The 13224-nt window shown below is 37.8% G+C and overlaps 1 protein-coding gene across 6 annotated transcripts in view; it reads right to left on the bottom strand.

Moving 5' to 3' along the window:
* pcdh15b (protocadherin-related 15b) overlaps window positions 1–13224 on the bottom strand; it is a 760133-nt gene that overhangs the window by 216327 nt on the left and 530582 nt on the right. For all 6 annotated transcript variants that reach the window (XM_039771647.1, XM_039771665.1, XM_039771655.1 and 3 more), the window contains one exon: window positions 10876–10992. In XM_039771647.1, coding sequence (XP_039627581.1) covers window positions 10876–10992 — 117 coding nt within the window. The remainder of the gene's footprint in view (window positions 1–10875; window positions 10993–13224) is intronic.

Raw genomic sequence — 13224 nt, 5'->3', positions numbered from 1 at the left:
CCCATGTTTAATACATGCTTCAATCCAATTCATTATGAAAATGGTATCAAGTGTACATCTTAGTATTCTAAAATGTTCAGACAGCTGTAATATCATGAATGTAATATATTCTATGTGGCAATCAGGGCCTGCATGCTCCTATCTGCGAAAGAGAAACCCAATTAAGAAACACGTAGTGATTCACACCTATAGAACATATAGAATACGAAGAATTTAACATGCTATTTTAGTTACGATGGCATTTCAGAAACTCTAGTAAATTAAACATGGATTTTAAGATGAAGTTTACAACATTTAACTTTAATGACAAAATCAACTATGAGATTAAATTGGAAATTTCAAGATTAAAATCGACATTTCAACCTTTTTTTCTTCACTGTGTCCCTATTTTTATTTCTTTTCTCTGTGCCCTAATAACGTTTCTGCATGACACTCAGATGGTGGGCTACGACTCACATTTTCATTTGGACTTTGACACTGGATCACTTCTTTTTTATTTCGGGCACTGTGCGACTTTCTGAACTTGAACTTTTGAGTGTCATTCCGTCAAGTTCCTTTTATTGCTTATACCACTGCCTAAGCTACCAAAAATTATGTTTTTCCTTGCCTCCACTTCACTGAGTAGGACCTCTACGTCGCATTTAGTGAAATTCTTCTTTTTTATATATGCTTTTGTCATTGTCTTTTAACAAAATACTCAACTGAAAGGACTATTTATATTGATTTACATATTCAAATACACAAAATTCTGGGAGGAGTTGGGGTGGGGTGGCAGGCACATGCACATGCATTACATTTCTCGCTCACTGGAAATTTTAGAGCAGAAGTGTGTGGAAGTTGGCTTATGCACAGTTTTGTGCACATTTGCACTTTAGTCCGTATATCATGTTTTAGTGTGACTTCGAAACACGGTGTTATACATGAGGCCCTGGCACGATTTTGGTCATAATCATTTCAAAAGGAAATTTTCCTTTCCATTTTAATGTTTTAAAATTACTCTTGACTCCAACAGAAGCAAACAAATTAGACTACAGTGTTTGCAGGACAAAAAATTGCAATTATCACAGTCATTAACTATATTTTAATGCAACTCATCTACTATTGGTTTACATCTTTACTGAGCAAATTGATTGTATGAATGAAACTATTAGGTAAAACAGTGACATCTGAAATGAGCGTGACACAGACAAAAGTCTGTTTTTTACATTTGGAGAACAACTGGGTTAAAGATATGGGAAAATGAACTCTTCTTCCTTAATCGTTGCATCACATCATGTACTAGATCACACTTACAAGCAAGTCATGAGTAGTGAGACAACTAAGTGAAAAAAGGTGAAAGTTAATTCTTTGCTGAAAATAAAGTGATAGTTTTGGTTAAATATAGCCTACATTTTTTCGAGCAGATACAAAATTATCTAAAAAAACACTCAATTGAATTTGTGTTTACAAAAACAAATCCAAGTTGTATATTCACTCCTATTAAGGGAAGAAGCCCAAGATATTTTTCTATCCTCTTCACTGCCACCTTTCTCCCTAGCTGAAAAGCATAGTTAGTGTTGATCACCGAATTTTGCCTAAGTGTTATTCGCAGCGAATTCGCTGTGTTCTTGTTTGCCCTTGTTCGGCAAATTGTTTACTAATAATTAGACTGGTTTAGGAGAACTTTTCTTCCCTGAGCCCCATAATGCTTTGCAAGGTCAGTACAACATTCCCCAGAAATGTAACAACCGACATTGGATGGGACTGCCCTCAGGTATATACTGTAATGCTGATCATTTGCATTACAGACTCTGTGAGATTTAGTTAGTGGTAGAGATAACAGCAAGCAAGTGTGTGTAAGAGAAAGAGAGAGAGAGAGAGAGAAAGAAATTAAAGGACTCATTGCTGTTGCCATTTTGTTTTTCTAAGGTGTTTAGCACTCTTGTCCGTATTTTTTTTTTTTTTTTACTTTTTGTTAGTGTGTGGCCATTTGTTGTATTTTGTTCATGGTTATTGTTTCATCCATGTCTTTTGTTGTTAAAGGTGCACATGTGTGTGGGGGGACAGCTTTCTGGTTGTGGCATTTGCTATGAAGTTGATTGAGGGAGCAGTACCACCAACATCCTCTCAGCCACCTGTGGAAATACATGTCAGTCTCTTGAGACAACCAGCATCAGCAGCAAGCATCTGTGCAGCCAAATCAACTCTGTGCAGCCAACGAGCTGTGACCAGGGCTGCAGATCCTTAACAGCTCCCACTGAAGAGGAATCCCACATACACTTTGATCACATCTTGGAGGATCTCTGTGAAGACTTCCATAAGAAGGCAAGGATAGACCTGGAAAGTGACGGACAGGAGAGTTTGGGCGAGGTGCTAGGCACATTTAGGTAAGAAGACAGTGAGGACTCGGAGTTTCCACCAGCTACAGTGGGGCAGGACCAGTGCATCACCTGCTGAGGTCCAGATCCTGGCAGGAAGGGAGGAGTAGCTGCATGTTTCTCTTATAACTGCTTCTGTTGACCTGGGGTCTGACTTGGTGGAAGTGGAGGAGGAAGAAAGTGACACACCCTGGGTGCCACCTACCTAGTTGCAGAGCAGCAGCTCCGGCAGTGAGATGGAGAAGCAGTAGCATTAGAGGCAACGAGGGGAGTGCAGAGCCACCACAGAGCCCAGTGGTAGGTATTCTCCTATCTTGGTATGCAGTGCCACTGGCAGGCAGAAGCCAGCAGCAGATGCTCAAACCTATGATGTACCATGTGTTGCCGCTACCAAGTCAGCCAGAGTGCCACTGCCTGGTGGAACAGGGTACCAGGATCCAAGAACCACTAATAGGATATCTTACTGGGGAGCAGTGGTAGCACATGTGGCAGCTCTGCAAGGAACTAGCTCCTTTCAAGCAGGCCACTAAGTTTGTCAGCCAGGAGAACACTGGCTGGAATGATGTATTTCCACTAGTGTTCCTGCTGGCAAGGACTCTAGGTGGCATGCTTGAAGTGGGAAATAATGCAGAAGAGGAGGACAGGACATGCCCAGTATGCAGCCCGGCAGGATAAGGGCACTCCATGAGGAAGAGAATGAGGGGGAGGAGGAGGAGACATAGGGCTCACAGCATGAGGATGAGCAGGTGCAGAGGGCAGGGTGGCAGGGGGACACTGAGCTGCAGGAGGAGGAGGAGGATGAAGATTTTCAGGAAGTGGTGGGCAGGGGGCATTTCTACAACATGGCTGCTCATATACTGCATGGAGGGACCCCCAGATTAAAGCTAAAAAACAGAGGAACAATTACTGGGTTGCTAGACCCCTGGTACAAAGTCAAGATGGGGGAGTTTATGGAGCCAAGTTAGCAGGAACGGAGGATGCACTACCTCTGTCCTGTCCTTACCAGCAAGCTGCTTGAGGCATACCCCCACACTCGGTACCTCTCTGCATGTCTATCAGAGAGCTGTCAGTAGCAGAAACAGCAGCAGTAGCTATGGTAGTGTAAACCTGATGGATATGTGGAGAGACTTTTTCCAGCCTCAATGACCCAGACTGATACAAACTGGCAATAGCAGCAGTCACCACCAGCAGCTGGACCACATGGTGAGTGATTGCCTTAGGTGCATCAATGCAAATGATTCTATGTGCAATGATGGCTCCACAAAGCTCTGGGTGAGGAGGCTGGATTTAAGCTAGGAGCTTGCTCAGTATGCGTTGAAAATGCTGTGTTGCCCGGCTTCCAGCCTACAGTCAGAGTGGGCTTTCAGTGCAGCAGACAGGATGGTCACAGATAGGCGGAACCATGACCTTTATAAAAATAAATGAGTCCTGGATCAGCAGTGATATCCAGCACCCTTAGATGATGGGGACTAGATGGGTTCCTTGTCTGTGGCTCTCTGTTACTCTCCTTCTGTTTTTTGTTGTATATCTTATGTACAATGGTCTTGTGGGATCCAAACCTCTGTGAATTCATGCTATCTGCTCCTGCTGTTACTGTCTACAGGAAATTTTACAGTTCTGTTATTTAATTCAATTAATTTTCTCTCAGGGAGGCATTGTGGTGCAGTGGTTGACACTGCTGCCTTACAGCTCAGGTTACCTTTATGGCCAAAACGAATGATCAACATACTTGGGACAGGCTTCTCAAGCTCTTTAAAACACTTAAAAAACCCAGTGAGACTGGATTAAAAAAAAATTCTCTTTGGAGATCATCTCTTTGAATTTCCTGGTTTTAAAGATTTAATTATTTCTAACTTTAGACTCAGATTTTGCATTTTCTCTTTGTTTTAATGAAACATAGGATTGCTTTCTGGTTACGAAGCTTACACATCTCTCACTATGTTCTTTCTTGTTTGATCTCACGGAGGTACGGTCACGCAATGGTTAACTGTATAAAGAGCACATGATCACGCTCACAGTAAGGGCCGATTTATACTTCACGCTCAGAACGCGTACGCGCCCGCATCATGGCTGCCACGCGTTCCCAGCGTTCATTTCATGCGTCCTCTGAGCAGGTCCTCAGAAATTAACGTGACGCGTGCGCGAGTTGCAATACTAGCAAAAAGTCGGGGGCGCAGTGTGGTAAAAGTCGGAACATCATGTCAGTGTCTCTGTTTACTATCTACATGTGACAGAAAGCCTCTATGCAGATCCTACGGGATGAATGCTTCGATGTGGTGAAGCAAAATGCCAACATACAGATGCATTTGTGGTGCTTTAATATTCTCGAACGTAATGACACGATACATTTTAAAAGTCTCACATACCATCTTTTGTGCCGTCTTTTTTATTTTTGCAACTTAACAACAGCAACATAATGTATAGCGTTATATTTGAGCCACTGAGAAAAAAATAAAGGACACGGTGAAAACGTGTATTTTGTGATTAAAGTGGAAATTTCGTCTTTAATCTCGAAATGTCCACTTTAACCTTGTAGTTTACTTTATCATTAAAGCAGACCGTTGTAAACGTCATCCCAGTTTTTAATCGCTACAAGCTTCTTGAACCTGACAGCAGCGGAAAGCAGCAATAGATTGCCATAAAGAACAAATTAAATGTATGATATTTCCAATCTCTGCACATTTAGAATCTTTAGATTTATACTTGATATCACTTTCATGATGAAATGCATTAAAGTGTGTATGTTACATTTTACATATAATTGTGTTTAAATAATGAATACTGTTAATAATTACACAAATGGGGGAATAATTACACACATGGGGGTGTCACGGTGGCGGAGCGATAGCACTGCTGTCTCGCAGGGAGTTATGTTGCTGGTATTACCTGCTTGTATTCCACACTGTGCTCTGGTTTCCTTCCAAAGATATGCAGATTTGGGGATTTGGTGCCGCTAAAATGACGCTAGTGTATGTGTGTGCTTATATTCACTTTGTGATGAGCTGAGGCCTCGTCAAGAGACTGTTTCTCACTCGTGCCCAATGCTTGCTGGAATGGACACATACATCCCTGGATTTATGGATTTAATCAATAAACATCCTTTTCAGAGATATTGCGGTAAGGTGTCATCGGAATTTAATAGGTGTTTTAGGCAATTCACAACATAGAGAAGCTGAACATGTTCTCACCATGATAATATCTGGCACTGCCACGTGGTGGATTCCTCCAGATTTACGTAAAGTACACGCGCAAGTATGAACACTACAACACTTGGGTAGCAGGAGCGTCCGCTGCAGCATGCGTCGCGTCGCGTGAAGTATAACTCCGGCCTTAGTATCATTGGTCTACTGGCTGACACACTACAGATTTGAACACTGGGAGAAACTCTGGGTTAGCAGAGAAAACTCATGCAGATATTAACAGAACGTGTAGACTTCACAGAAACTAAAAGGTGCTAATGCATCTGGTGAACTACTATAGCATCAGTATTAATAAAAGTTTTTTTACATTTTTCATAAAAGCAAATGCTATAAAATGTAAATCCATAAAGACACATTAATACAGTGTATAGTAGTTCAACTCAATTTAAGGTGCTTAACAGATAAGTAAATAATGCAGGTTCTCAAAATTAAATTTTTATGAAACATATAGAGCATTCTTTCTTCTTTGATCTCAAGGAGGCACAGTGGTGCAGAGGTTAGGACTGCTGCCACACAGCTCAGGTCTCCTTTTAGTCCATGATAATCGGTCCAGTATAGTTGGTAGACACTCAGGGACACAATAAATATGATTGCACCATTATAATCCAGTCAAACCTATTTCAGTTAGTCCTTACCCACTGACTTTAATGCATTTAACTCAGCAGTTAAATTCAGTTAAGTTCAGCAATATTCACAAACACTTCGATCATTTCTTTGAACCTGAGGCGAAGCAAATAATTGTAGAGTTTGCTCGTCACTAGTTATACAACAATAATAATTTACTGTAAAATATACAGACAGATTTTAGAAGAGAAATGGCTTAATTTCTCCCTAAATGTTATCATACATTAAAAAAAATGAGGACTTTTGGCTAAAATAGGAAGTACTCTTGTATTAATTGTCTAATGAAAATGGCTTCATACTGAATTAAAAAAAAAATAGAATTGATTGTTTTCTAAGCACAAGCATTACCCAAAGGCTTAGATTTCTTTTTCATCTTGGAAACTATTTGGTATATGTGTGTAAATATGGTATTACACTAAAATACAAATCTGAAATAAAACTATACATTTATTCTTGAATACTAGTATAACTTAACATTAATCTGTGCTTAGAGAAACATGAAAGTTACAGAATATTTGAAAATGTCAGAACTGACGGATACACAAAAAATGCTAATGAACTTTGTTGCAAATATTATGATAAACCTCTCAGGACTGGCCCTGTTTTCATTCTTATATTAAACATCAGCAGACAAGTTGAAGGAATACAAATTGTTTGCATGAGTAAGACATCTCTCCATGTTTGAATGAGAACATGAACATACCCCAACAAACCTATTAATTGCATTGTATTTCTTTAATATTATACAGTATTTGTATGCACATACTGCATATACCACAAATATACACACAAACATCTATACATACTTAAAAACACATGCAAATACACATGTGCACATTTATATAAAAGTTTAGTATGTATATATAAATCAATTTAGTAATACAAAAATGCATTCTTTATTTTATTTTTACATGTTTTGACAACTCTGTCATTGGTTAAATTACACACCATGATGCTCAAAAGCTATGAATGAACTTAAACTGTTTATTTAAGTCAGTGGATTTGGACATTCAGAAATGTAGTAGTGGCTCTCACAAGAGCGTAGTTCAAGATTTCTACCATCTGCATCAGTATTTTTGTAAATCTTTTCTAGCTGGAATTTTAATACTTTAAAAATTGATTTCTTTCTCTACATGGCAATGAAGTCAAATAAATACATTGAGAACATATTATGAGTCTCCATTCTAAGTTTAAAACACTCTAATCATAAGTTAGTGAAGCTTAAAATAGAAATTACGTCAAATAAGAAGGTATGATGAGGCATAAATCATCTTGCTATGGAGGGCATTCTGACTAATGTATTGATTTAGACTGCTTCAATCCATCAGTAATCATTTGCTCTTAAAAAAATGGCTGCAATGCAGATAAAATGTGGATGTATTCTGAGAAAATTGAGATAGAGGTATGCAAACAAATCACTGTTTAAGGAGCATATGGTATGTATAATAAGTAATATATTAACATCTGTTAACAGCTGCATTTGGGCTAACAAGTATGATGTGTATGCATTTTTGTGTACTAATTGAGTTTTTAAAAAGTTTAGCAACATCTGATCCAAGATGATTAGTTTGCCTTTTGGATAAACATTGAGCTTTACATTCACCAAAAGTCAGCCGTTGCGTTAACCCATTGTGGAGAGGCCTCAAGCTTAAAGAAGTGGAACTGTTATGCCCCAGTTACTCTTCACTCTATGAAACTAGCTTAATAAATGCCGAGCAGAGCTGTGTGGAGACGTAGAAGAGCTTTTTCTCGGGCGTCAGTTTCATGATAAAGACTTAGATCTCTAGCAGATGTGACCAATGATAATATATTGCCATGAAAAAGAGCACCATGCTGACAATATAATTACTATTTCATTGGTGGCAAAGTTCTGAGCACAAAAGGCTGTAAGACAGGCTGGTGTCAACTTACTCTGAGTACTTTCTTATTTCACACAAAACCAGAAACATTAGTTGAGGAAATAATCAGTGTACACTGGCTACAAAAAGTGTTCACTTTCTCTGTGGTTTTAACATTTATGTAATTTCTATATAATACTGAATCACACTGGAATTAGTTGGCCTTTTTGACATTAATGAAAAAGACGCTTTAATGTCAAACTGAAAACTGATCTCTGCAAAGTGGTCTAAATTAATTACAAATATGAAACACCAAAAAAAATGATCACATAAGAATTCAACTCTTCAGGTAATTCAGTTGATGCATCCTTGACAGCCAATCTTTGTGGACGGGTCATTATCAGCTTTGCCCATCTAGACACTACACTTTTACTAAATGCAACCTGACAGAGCCTGAGCATTTCTGCAAAGAACTCTCAGAAGCCTTCCAATGCCTGATGGAGAGGTGGGGATCCCATGGTGGGGATGGTGTGTTTGGCTTACAACAAACATGGCATTTAGTTTGATGGCCACGAGTCTCAATTTTGGTCTCGGTAGACCATAGAATCTGCTTCAAGTTGATTTCACAGTCTGCCATGTGCCTTCTGCCAAGAAGTCATTTGCTTTTATTTTTAGACAGTGGCTTTCTCGTTGACACTCTCCCCTAGTGCTTTGACTGGTGTAGTAGCTGAGCAACAACTGTTGTATGCACGGTCTCTCTAGCCCCTGCCACCATAGCTTGTACTTCTTTCAGAGTTGTGATAGGTCTGTTCGTGGCTTTACTCACTAATTGCCTTCTTTCACTATCACTCAGCTTTAGCGGGCAGCCTGCTCTAGGTAGATTTACAGCTGTGCCATACTCTGCGTTTCTTACTGATTGATTTAACTGGACTTCATGGGACATTCAGTGACTTTGATATTTTCTTGTATGTATTCCCATGACTTGAGCTTTTCATTCATCTTTTCACTGAGTTGTTTTCATTGTGTATGTCAGGCTACCATACTGACTAAACACAAGGACCTTTCAAATTAGGAATATTATAATAATTATAATTATAATACAATCAACTGAAACCCCAGACAGGTGATCTCTGTTGAATTAATTATGTGAATTCTACAACGAGTTAACTGCAAAAGTGATGATTTAGGTGTGCCATATTAAAAGGGACAAATACTTATGTGATCAATAACCTTGTGTTTTGCACTTCAAATGTACTTAAACAACTTAGAAATAATCTGTTTTCACTTTGATAGTATTTTCTTTTGCTCACTGGTTCAGTGTTATACAAGAATAAAATGTGAACATTTTTAAGCGGGGAAATACCCTTTATAGGCATTCCAGATTATAAATCATCTGCTGACACAGGGAGAACATGCAAATTCCACACAGGGCAGACCCAGGAAACTTACTAATGTGCCACCGTGCCGTCCACAGCAGAATTATGGTTTTCCTTATTACAAGAAATTACAAGAAACCTATAGAGGTCCATACGCTATAATAAAAATTACCTCTAACATTATCAGATGCTGCTAATTAAAATAACCTTTTCACATTAATTCTTTAAAAAGAAAGAATCCTAATTAAAGTAATTTAGTAAGAAAGTAAGAAATTATTACCTCAGCACATTCTGTTTTTCTTGAACTGTTGATTGAGCACAAAGTGTGCTTTAATAAGTCTTTTTTGACAAATTGATGCATTCTTTTGCAGGGCTGCTCGGGACTTGAGTCCATACTAGAAACATTAAATGCTAGGCAGTAACCAACTCTGGGGCACACGTTTACCGCATGACATATCTCTCTCTCACACACACACACACTTACTCAAATGGAATGATTTTATACATGCCAATAAAAGTAATATGCATGTCTTTCAGGTTTGTAAGAAAAATCGCAGCATCCAAAAACCCAGAAGACACATGGAAAAAGGATCCAAATCCAGAGAGCGACCAGTTCAGGGTTTTAACTCTCCTGCAGCTATTAGGAAGGGATTCTATCAAGTACACCACTACGCCAAAAAAAAATGGCACAAGTTTAGATTATGTAAAAGGAAATAAAAGAAGTTTGTAAGTTCTGAATTTTTCCACCAAAATACTGATGCTTGTCTGCACTTGCATGTGCTTGATACATCCATCCATCTATCCATCCATTATCCAACCCGCTATATCCTAACTACAGGGTCACGGGGGTCTGCTGAAGCCAACCAACACAGGGTGCTAGGCAGGAAACAAACCCCAGGCAGGGCGCCTGCCCACCACAGTGCTTGATACAGTTCATTTATTTAATAGCATTTAAACAATTTTTAAGGCATTTTAAAAAGCATTCATTCTAAACACTTTAACTTGGATAACTCCGATTTTAAACTGTTTGGTTCAGTTTGCACTCCATACGCAGGTATAAGAGGAATAATTTTCAATAACATTAAACTAGGGCAAAAATGCATATATTAATAATAATCAGAATTATCATTATCTTTTGAAATAAAGTTATAGATCAAAGGCTGTTTTTGTTAATATTGTAAAAGTACTACAGAATAATTTAGATTTTTATGCATTCAGCGCATCGTCACTGTGCTTTGTAAAACGACTAGATTCTTCCGTTTTAAGGCATTCTGTGAATCTGCTTCTTTTTTGTAATTTCCTCATCCTTGGTCTGGTAGGTCTCATCAGATTGTTCTCCAATATGAAATTATTAAAGAAAGCAATATATAAACATTATTTTATTTTGTGATTATAATTAGGTATAGGTTGGTTGTTTTAGCACAGCTGTGCAATTATACTATTTGTAATTTATTACAAAGCAATTTGAATAGTCACTTACTGGAGGATCTAAATCTTCTGCTGTCACTGTTGTAATAATGGTGCCCTTTACTGCATTTGGAGCCACCAGTCCTCTATATAGAGGTTTTGCAAATACTGGAGCATAATCATTCATATCCTGTAAAACAAAAAAGAGTTGAAATTTAGTTTAAGGAATAATTGAAGGAATAATTTGTCATATTATTCTTATTCATTTCAGCACATTTAGAAAAGACAAACAAATGTCATCTTATTATTGCATAAAAAATGTTAACTTCATATGGCACAAATAGTGTGAAGAATGGCAGAAACAAGTAAGCAAATTTACTATATATTTAATTAATAACTATAATAAGAACTACTAGGAAGCCTGCACTGAAGGAAGAGAAAGCTTATATTGTGCATAGTTTTGTAATTACTATTTTGCATAAACATATACATGAGATACACATGGTGGAAAGAAAAGTTTTCCCAAGTGAATATATTTTCCCATCCTACCCATTTTGCAAGCTTTTTTTGCCACTTTAAATTTTGTTTTCATAGTCCAGTATACTCTCTTTGGAATTACTGGGCATCGCTTATAATAATAATAACAATACCATTCTTTATACTGATACTATGGAGTGAGGGACCGATCGGAAAAAAATGACCAGAAGATAAATGTAGAACTCAAAACCAAAGCAAGGGGTTCTAAAACAGAAACACTAACAATCAACTAAACCAAATGCAAGAAACAAATAACTGTCAAAAGAACATAACTAAAATCTATATCAAATAAGCATTTGGAACAGGTTAATTTTTCGGTATCTACAAACTTTGACAGTAATCCCTTTGTAATACTGGCTTAAATGCCATGTTGTCAAACTGTGTGATATTATGGATGACAATGGATTGCAGCATCACAACAGCAATGCCACAAAATAATGATGGCCACACAAAAAATGCAGTTGCAGAAAGTTTTAATACATTAAATAAAGTGATCAATACTCAGAATCAAAATATAAAAGGTAGACAGTATTACCATGAGATACTCGGAGGTAAAAAACTTTGGAAAATATTCAGGAATCTAGAAAAAATGTATTCTTAGCAGAAAAATATGAAAAAATCCATTGAATCATAACAGGACTGTACAAGAACAGACATCCTGTATATTTGCCCTATGCTAAAAGGACAATGTGAAGCCAGATATAACAACATCATCTTGCTGCTCGAAGACAAAATATTCCAGAAGGGCAGGGCATTAAGCCATCTCTCTAGCAGAGCAGGCAGCTGGGAAGATTAAGACTTAGGGTTATAGGGTTAATTTTTTGTAGTCTAATATTACTTGAGTAAATGTATCCCAAAAATTATCCTGGGAATTGGCTGCAATTAGAGTTTAAAGCCACCTCATGGATGGAGGCTCGTTGAGTTTCAAGTCAGAAGGAAAGCTACTGATGCTGAAAAGAGGTAAGATGGATCAGAGGTAAAGGATAGATAAAGGTATCTTTTTGGGATGGTTAACCTGGTAAACAGAGGATCAGCACTCACTTTGTCATGTCCAGAGAAGTTATATGGTTTTTTGTTTTTATTGTGTATATTTGTACACTGTGTTCTCCATTTTGTTGACAAACATAGCCAAGTTATGGATTTACTGTACAAAGCAAACACATAATGCAGACACTATAATAGTCTGTCTTCTTAATTACCACCAATATAAGAACCATTTTCCAGAAATTTCCAGAAAGTTAGCTGGTTGCCCCCAATATTTTTTCTCCACTTTCCACAGTCCTTGGTTTCCTTTAATGTGATACCGATTCTTATCATGTATTGAGACACCACATCTTATTCAGCATCTCTTTGGGCCTCGTCTCCTCCACTTCCATTTTGGTGCAACTCTTTACTCCATTATCTACTGACTTTCACTCCACATACTTAAATCCTCCTATTCCTATTCTATCCTCCTATTCTGTTTCTCCTCAGCTGTCACCTCCAGATCAAGTCTTGAATCATACGCAACAGGTTGTAAACATACATATTTTATCAATAGTACAACATAAACAACTTAAGACAATATTAATTAAAATGTACAGTATGTTATTCAATAGTCATTCAATATTAACTTTAAAGTTATTGTTATGCAAGGTCTAGAAGAAAAGCACAGGTTCACAATTTCAATTTGGTATCAGTGCCCATCTAACAAGGGTATCAAAGCAGCAAACTGCTTTTGTCAGGTAAGATTGTTATGAGACTTGCAAGAATCCTGGAGAAAATATGCATGACTTTTTAAGTATTCTATAGAAAGTGACACGTGGTAGAACAACAGGGACAGAAACAGCCAAACATGTACTGCAGCTGTGGAGACTCCAGAATAATAATCCATGTCAAGAGTTAC

This window comes from Polypterus senegalus, chromosome 1 (assembly GCF_016835505.1).
Source record: "Polypterus senegalus isolate Bchr_013 chromosome 1, ASM1683550v1, whole genome shotgun sequence".
Classification (NCBI taxonomy): Eukaryota; Metazoa; Chordata; class Cladistia; order Polypteriformes; family Polypteridae; genus Polypterus; species Polypterus senegalus.
Note: the sequence above shows the minus strand (reverse complement) of the source record. Positions and strands in the feature narration are given on the sequence as shown.